The sequence below is a fragment of the Quercus suber genome, unplaced genomic scaffold (assembly GCF_002906115.3).
Source record: "Quercus suber isolate HL8 unplaced genomic scaffold, Cork oak 2.0 scaffold_421, whole genome shotgun sequence".
In the NCBI taxonomy this organism is placed as follows: Eukaryota; Viridiplantae; Streptophyta; class Magnoliopsida; order Fagales; family Fagaceae; genus Quercus; species Quercus suber.
The window spans coordinates 525,573-534,271 of record NW_027069872.1 but is presented as its reverse complement, the minus strand read 5'-3'; the positions used below and the strand labels follow the sequence as shown (position 1 = coordinate 534,271).

Genomic DNA, 8,699 nt, shown 5'->3' with positions numbered 1-8,699 from the left:
CTGAAGCTGCAGTTAGCCCAGACTCTCTCCAAAAAATCATTCAATCTTGAGAGCACTATTACTGAATCATCCATTACATTTCCAGATTCCTTCAAGCCTGCTGGACAGGGTGACCAGCACGATAAAAAGCAGAAGATTAAAACCTGTTTATGAACAATGAAAGAAATGGCACACCATTTGTTTGCTAACCTGTTTTATTAGATGTCACATAATCAGCACTGCTATCACATCTGACAACCTTTTTTTTTCCCAGTCCATGCTCCGGGGACAAAAAACAGGCAAGATCACCTGCCTGCATCTATCAACCTAGAAAAGAGCCCTCGACACTATGCCTCAAAACCCAAAAGTCAGCTTTTTACCTAGTAATTTCAGTTACCTTAAAATAAATACTCATGGAAGTCATTTTAGTCCAAGTCATGATCTGTAACACGTTATAAAAATGTCATAAATTCATCGTCAAACAGAGGTCAATAGCTTCAATATCCGACCCTTGAGGCCAAAAAACTATAACTTAAATAAATAAATATGTCACAAAACACATGAAAAAAAATTAAGCAGCCCATTATGCATAGTTGCATACATCTAGAGTTCTCCCTCTTTTTCCCAAGTCGGATATCTAAAATCTAATTCAGCCAGCAGATATATACAGCAGCCATCATTTGGTCACCAAAGCATATCTATGTAAATACAACGATGGAAGAATCAACTTTCAGTTTCAAATATCTCTTACTAACACGCTTCACCTTAGACAGACACCGATAAAAATGTTCAAAGATCAAATGAAACCAAACAGCAATTCAACTGCACTTGTTCAGAAAGGTCAACTTGACTACCAATCATATTGTAACATTAACAAGTGATGCACTAGGAACCATTCCTCAGGGATTCGTCCTGAAAGAGTGGTGTTCATTTGACTGGGAGTCCTTAGGAGGAACATTGTATAGCAGATCATGGATTTTAGAATACATCAGCATCTGTGAAGGGTCAGACCCACCACTGCTCTGTGATGCACGAGAACTCTCCTGCAGCTTAATCTTCTCAAACAGATACTGCTTCTCAGCCTCGGCCTCATTTAACCGTTGTTTCAGGTAACTGCTAGCATATTCTTCTTCTGATTTGTCTGACTTGGCCAGAGCAATCCTTTGAAGCCTATCAGCCTCTCGTTTTGCCTCATTGGCCTTAAGTTGGAACATATCAGCTTCTGCCTGTTTAAGCCTCACAATTCTCTCCAGCTCGTCTACCTGCAGCTTCTTTTTTTGCATTTCCAGCTTTAGTTCTGTTACTTCCCTTGCCTTGTCCTCAATCTCACGATCACAAGCATCAAGAGACATGCGGGCCTTTTTGTACATCCTCATCTTCTCATCAGCCACCATTTCCATCTTCCTTATGGCCTCATGCACCACTTCGGCAATTCGATTGCATGCCTCCTGTGGGGCTATCAGCCTTCCACCTTCCCCATTTTCCAAGCTCTTTGGAGAGTCAACCTCTAGCTCTTCATAAAGACATGCGCATATCAGAACCACCCCCCGAAAGAAAATTTGAATAAAATGAAAACATTCCCCAAAATAAATAAGAAAAGAAATCCAGAACCAAAAAAAAAGGCTTTTAAAACCAGAACAAATGTGCAGAAGAAAACCAAAGACAAGCAGATACGTGTGCAGGATATTTACAAGGAACAATTCCAGTCAGAAATTACACATTGATTCCATTCACATAAGCAGTGGATTTTCCTATCAATTTCATATTCTATAGCTTTCAGATCTAGTCTAAACCTATTAAAAAGTTGGCTTTTGACCATCCTGAGACCATTTATACTTTCTGTTCATGCTTTAGTTATGCAGAAATCGGATAGAAAACAGGTCCAATAAAAATCCCAAAATGTGTCTTACTGTCCCTTTAACAAGGAATTCACTGCATGGAAAATTCCCATAATAAAACACAACATAATGGTGTCTAACTTTAACAAAAACCCATTTCAAAATGTCAGCAAAGCCAAAAAACCATTCCATTTGCAGTAATAATTCTAAAGAGTTTGAGATACAAAATAGAGTGAGAAATGCAAGATGTAACTACTATAGTTTTTAGACAATTTGACATAACAAACAAACTATACACAAGGTAGCAGAAATGAACATCCCTACAGAGAAATGATCCGTCAATGGATGAGCACATATTACAGTTTGCATGCAGATTTGGAGAATAATTTCACCAGGTGATCCAAATAACTAGATAAATGAACAATCTCACGCAATGGTAAAGATAATTAGAATGCTTAACACTGTGTACCTTGGAAAAACATTAGTATTGCTCTGCAAGCCATTGATGAATCCACAATATGAGACTTCATTTTTTCTTTGAGATCCTCACATTTCCAAAAGAGTTTCCTCCCTCGGGGGTCATCACTTCCATGAAAGATCCTACTAACAAAATCAAGTTCCCTCGTCAGAGCCTCTTGGTCCCAGGCTGGTGCACAGTGCTGGAAAACATCTTTAACCCAACCAAGCAGCTCGGATGTTCGATTGCAGGCTCGGCACCTGAAAACCATTTCAGGTGGGCCAGCTCCACTCTTGACAGAAGGTCCCATACAAATGAGTCCATCACGAATAGCACAATCCGTATGAGTCCAATGTGAACACAAATCACACCCAATCCAACGGCAGGTATTTACTTCAAAATCAAACTTGTTACAGATTACACACATGCAAAGATTGCAGAAACCGTTTCTATTGGTGCATATTTCACAGGTACAATCCTCGGCAGGAAGCTGGTTTCGACATGCTATGTTTCTGCATCTCTTGTACACAAAGATCTCAATGAGGGAAGTCTGTGGGAGACTGATACTAGGATGCAAGAATGCCTGAATTCCAGTATTAATAGCAACAAGGATTTCAAGCTGTACCCTGTGAGCTCTAATCAAAGTCTTAGCAGTTAAATCATTTCTATTTTGCACAAGCTTTTGCAGCATCAAAAATTCCTCTCTTTGCTGTGAACCACCATTCCCTTCAAGAATAACTCGGAGTCCAGTCTTCATCTCTTCTAGAAATTCATCCGGTAAACGATGCATCTTTTCAGAGATCATATCAACTCTCTCTCTTGTTATGTCCCGAAGTGATATCTTATCTGCACTAGAAACACGGCGAATAACCGATTGTTCAGGGCAATCATTCTCAGCTTTCCCATTCTCCATCATCTTCTTGGTCACAATGGTATCAGCAACAGACCAAGTTTCTCGAGAACTGGCACTCTCAGTAGGTGACTCACGAATTTGATCAGAATTTGATCTGGGTTCCTCAGGGGAGAGGCGAGGATCTGACGAAACGAGGGACAGAGAGGTTTGTATTCCTCCAGGTCGCGGTTGCTGACGTGGAGGCAGCATTTTTGATGAAGACTGGTGGTGGATGTTAGAACCAGATGATGTTCCCATCAATCAATTTCGCTTATCCTGTATGTATCCATCAGAAAATGAGCATCCACATAATATCATTAACCAACATCTACAAAAATGGCCAAAATAAAGAGCAAACTTAATGAAAAACCAAAGAAAAGTTTTCAAAACAGAATATCCCATCCATTTAAACGGTCAAATAGAAAAGGCACAGCATAGTGCATGCATCAGAGAAAAAATTCTGATCATAAAAAAGAAACCACCCACTATGCATACATCCACAAAAAGACACCAACCCTAAACATACAATTTTTCTTTGGTGAAGAGGGCATATAACTATTATCCATAACAAAAGTAGGAAAATTACACAAAGATGGAAAGCCCAATGGCAAAGAGAAACAACTAATTCTCAATCTTCCACTGTTTTCCCAATATATTATAGCTTCAGATAAATTCAATTATTTTGATTGATATTTTCAGTGCACTCTTTTAAGCTAAATCCAAACCTTTAAAATTGATTCTTGTACCAGAGAAAATATCCATCCCTATTTCAATAAATTACATATATTATTTTCAACAAAAACACATAGTTCAGTAAAATCATGCTATGGATCGGTGTGTAAAATAACAAAGTAGCACTGCACACAAATTCAAATAATAAATATAGCTCACAAGCACAGATCTACAAGCAGCTAATATAGCTCACAAAAAAGAAAAAAGAAAAAAAAAAAGAAAAAAGAAAAAAAAAAAGCTTTTTAAATTTTAAAATGGAAAAAACAAATTACCCTTTTTTTTATAAAAAATTTAATAAAAGAGTAGCAGATCAGAGAGGAAATAGGCACAGTAAAACAGATCAGTAGGAGAACAAGTATTAGCCCTCTGTTTGGTAACTGAGAAATCGCAGGAAAAGTAATAATAAACTCCAAATACAGTAGAAACAAAATTAGAGAGAAAATAAAACCTACTGATATCATCTTAAACATGTGTAGAAAGTAGAGCTCTAAATTACATCGATTATTTTTAAGAAAGAAAAAAAGAAGAAGAAGAAAAGTCAAAATTGAATCATTTTCTGAGCAACCAAACAAAAACCCAGCACATAAACGTGAAATCAAAGAGAAAGAGAGAAAATAGTCAGCACTCACCAGGATAGGAGGATAAAAGAGGAAGTTGGAGCTGAAGAAATTGAAGAATGAAATGAAATGAAGCAATTGCTGTTGTTGAAACTTCAAAGCTGCTTATATTAATATTAAATTAAATTAATAGGGCTGTCTTGGCTGTCTGTCTGTCGCCAGAAGCAGAAAAAAAAAAAAGAAAGAACTGGATTTGGGTTTTTTGTTTGTTCCGATTTTGCCCTTTGTTTTTGATACAAAAAAGAAAAAGGAAGAAAGTCTACTAACGTAATGGTATGGGTCAAAATGGTGAGTTTCTAGTTTCCGTTTTTCATGCTGTTGTTTTTGTTTTTCTTCAACGTTTCAACGCTAGCTACTGGTGACCGGCTCGGCCTGTGGTTGACTGGCTTAGCGCGTTCCCTTTTCTTGCTGCTGGACCGTTGCTCTCGGCTCCGTATCTTTCACTTCCTGTGTTGCTCCTGGCTTATCTATCCTCACTTTTTTTCTTTTTCCCTCGACTCTTTTCCTTTCCCTTTCTTACCATTATCACCGCAAATTAATTCCTTTTAAAAAATATATACTATATTTTATACCTTCTATTTTGATATATAGCCTATAGGTAATAAATTAAATTCGTTACTTTTAAAAGTAGTAAATTTAACACTAGTTACACTATTGTTCAAAAGTAAATAAATTTAATATTGAGAATTTAAAATGTAGCAAATCAAACCTCAACCCATTTAAAAAAATAAAAAGGACATTGTGTTGGTGTTGGGTTTAATCTTAATTTATTACACTCATAGATTATAAAGTTTAAAAAATGTAATTTTTCCTTATTATTAGTACTAGTTGCAGGGGTTTAATTTGTTTTTGCTGATTCTCATAAATACACAAACGCATAGGAAAATTTACAAAAATGCCTAAAAAGGCCCATTATTTTTTTAGCTTTTAAAAAAAATATTTTTTATAGATAATTTTATTTATTTATATAGATATAATAGTATTTCAAACTTATGACATATACTTTTTTATAATTGTTTTTTTTTTTTTATCATCAGACCAAGACATAAGTTGATTTTTTGTGTAGACACACTTTGAAGTTTGAACTTATGTAGTTTAGCAAGGAAAAATTAGTCTTAGAAAAACTATATATATACACACACACACACACATGATAAGATTTGAAACTTATGACTTCTACTTCATTATGATTGCTCATTATCATAAAACCTAAACAACAAGGAGCTTCTTTTAAGTGTAAGTGGAATTTATATAATAATATTGAAAGATTAAAAAAAAAAACTCATGAAAGAATTATATATAAGTTTTTTGAAATTTTAATTTTTTTTCACATAATCCTTCTCATATATAATTTTTTATTAAGTTTTTAAAATTATAATTAGTGGTAAATTATGTTAGCTTAAACTAATTACTAATTAGGGTTAATATTTTATACACAAGTTCTAATTAAATTAAATATGTTTTTCCCCTAAAAATTCTATAATTTCACCTTTTTATATATTAATACTGATAATTAAATATGTATTGTAGGGACCAAAAAATCTAACAGCCCAAGCCCACTTAGAACAATGGGTTTGTACAGTTCAACTATGGCCAAATCAATAAACTTGTAAGAGAGGGAATCAAACAACAAGAGAGGGCCTTGCTCAAGGATGGAAATAAGGAAGAAAGACTCAATATTATAGAGTATGTGCGCAAATGTCTAAGTACAAGACTGCTCGAGGAGGCCAATGATACACAAAAAAAATACATTGTTCACTCTCTTCTCTCAATGTTCTTATTGTTACTTTTTTCTTTATGATATTTGTGTCTCCCCCTCCTTTTCTATGAGAGCTATCTTTTTCTTATATTCTCCCTCCACTTCACATCCTGATCCCCTATCTTTACCTACCAAATTTCTCCTAACGACGCCTGTCCTTTTAAACATCTAAGGAATGTGGTAGAAGGAGTTACTTAGCTGTGAATTACACTGTTCAAGTCACTTCCTCATCAATGTAGCTGATAAAACTTTTGCCCGCCATTTAATGCGGAGGCAACAGGCTACTTCTTGCTAGAAACTTCCCGTACTCCTCATGATTCTCTTTCCTTAGCTAATCCTTCCCACCTGAAGCTCCTAAAAACCTTTTGCCTCTTTTCGTCTTATCCTTGGGTAACCTCCCTCTTCGGACATGTAATGCCCCAATATCAACTCTACCATTTAACAACCCTTTCCTGGGTCCTCGGGCCCCCACATATATCATATACAAATATTTTTATGTCAAATTACTCATTGATTGCACAGATTAGTAAGTAGTGAAAATCTATTTCTATATAGAATAAAAGTTGGATCTTAAAGCTGTGGTTGCGGCAAAATTACTATGTTCACTTTACGCAAAGTGACTATTTCTTCTCTTTACGCCAAATGCCTACACTCTCCTTGTATCTCATGACTTCTTTTCTTTCTTTCTTTTTTGTTGAGTAAATACTTTATTTACTACAAAATAAAGAGCTATGATCCAAATTGGGCCTAGGGCCATCTCAATTGAAAGCCTAAATTATCAAAGGTGATAGATAAGAGATGGGTACTGGCCTATTCCAATTCAAAAGGCAGCCCATTTGGCTAAGAGATGAGCTGATGCATTGCCTTCTCTCTCTCTCTCTCTCTCTCTCTCTCTCTCTCTCTCTCTCTCTCTCTCTCTCTCTCTCTCTCTCTCTCTCTCTCTCTATATATATATATATATATATAAACGTTATCAAAATCTTTAACAAAAAATACAAAATGTCATCCACTATAGGCTTAATAATTATTGACTCTTGATTTCTCTAGAGCGCAATTACATTCCATGCATCTCCTTCAATGACAACATTCTTGCAACCTGTTGTTATTGCTCTCTGAATGGCCACCAAGGCTGATTTTGCCTCACCAAATAAGGGGCTGCATGGGTTCAGTTGCTTTGCTCACGTTGCTACAAGCTTGCCTCCCTGGTCTCTTCCCACTACTACCACATAGGTTTTATCCTCTCTTATTGTAGTATCAAAATTTAGTTTAGTCCAATTTGATGGAGGTGGAATCCAAGTTGCATCCTTAAAAGATTTTCCACTATGAATCTTCCAAACTTGCTTGTGTTCTTCAAAGGATTTATTCACTTGACTTGCAAGCTAGGTTTATTTTGATTCCTTCCACTCAAGTCTTGTTAATCTAGGCCCAGAGTAGATTTTGGGTTGACAATCATCTTAATCCAACCTACAATGGATATGGAATCTAAGGTGTTCAGCCTCAAAGGCCATGGGGCCAAAAGCCAAACTTGAGTTACCTAGTCACACTGCAAAAATATGTGCTCCAATGTTTCTAGAGCCTTGCTACATAAGTGGCAATCAATTGATGGGAGGGTGCTTTTGTTTAGTATAGAAGTTGTAGGGAGATTTCCCTAAGCCAATTTCCACATTTAGGTTCTTGAGCCTAGCATGTATTTTCATCTTCCATAACTCCTAATCCCTGCTTTGCATCAGATGGTGATATGTTGAGGTGGAATTCTAATGGCGTTATATGCCAATTTCACTGAAAATTAACCAGAAGGATTCAAGCACCAAAAAACTTGATCATCGTCAGGTTACCGAGTAAGGTGAATGTTGAGAATTTTTTTCACTGTAGTTGGCTCAAAAAGGTATGAAAGTAAACCTTTATTCCATAGTCTAGAGTCCTAATCAATTAGGTCAACCACTAATTGAGCTTCACAAGTAGCCCCACTTCTAACTTTCGGGATTAAATTTTGAGTGCTCACAAAATTTAATCCCTCAACTTTTGAGTGCACGCATCTTTTCAAATCAACCTCATTTTATTTATATTATAGATTTAGTTTTCTGTTATTCTTTAACTTGATGCAAAGATGTTGTCTCATGGCTACCATTAGCCAACTACCATGAAGGATATCCAAACTCTTTGGATTGGTGATTTGCAATACTAGATTAGCTAGTCATATCTCCATCTACTTTGTTTACATCGATGAGACCCTCTCTTGATCAGTAAAAGTAAAATGTTGACTTAATATAGAAAGTATGAATTTGTTACAAACTCATGAGTAGAACTCACCCTTGAAAACTGGCTTGCAAGGGGAGGGTGCCCAAAGCTTATACTTAATCCATGTAGGACACTAGAATCATAACATACCTCCATGTTCTAAAGGAAAATTCGATTCTCTACAACT

The 8,699-nt window shown here is 36.0% G+C and overlaps 1 protein-coding gene across 1 annotated transcript; it reads right to left on the bottom strand.

The window, feature by feature from the left end:
• Nucleotides 1-471: 471 nt before the first annotated feature.
• LOC112028491 (OBERON-like protein) lies at nt 472-4,792 on the bottom strand. Its single transcript, XM_024061190.2, has 3 exons — nt 4,528-4,792; nt 2,287-3,442; nt 472-1,492 (listed from the first exon to the last, which is right to left on the bottom strand). The coding sequence occupies exons 2-3, from the start codon at nt 3,422-3,424 to the stop codon at nt 879-881; spliced, it is 1,752 nt and encodes a 583-aa protein (XP_023916958.1). The 5' UTR covers nt 3,425-3,442; nt 4,528-4,792; the 3' UTR covers nt 472-878.
• Between the last annotated feature and the right edge of the window lie 3,907 nt (nt 4,793-8,699).

Excerpts from the sequence above, each read along its gene's own strand:
- LOC112028491 (XM_024061190.2), bottom strand. The coding sequence starts at position 3,424 with ATGGGAACATCATCTGGTTCTAACATCCACCACCAGTCTTCATCAAAA. Across the intron at positions 1,493-2,286 it reads AATACTAATGTTTTTCCAAG|AGCTAGAGGTTGACTCTCCA; the intron begins GTACACAGTGTT and ends GTCTTTATGAAG.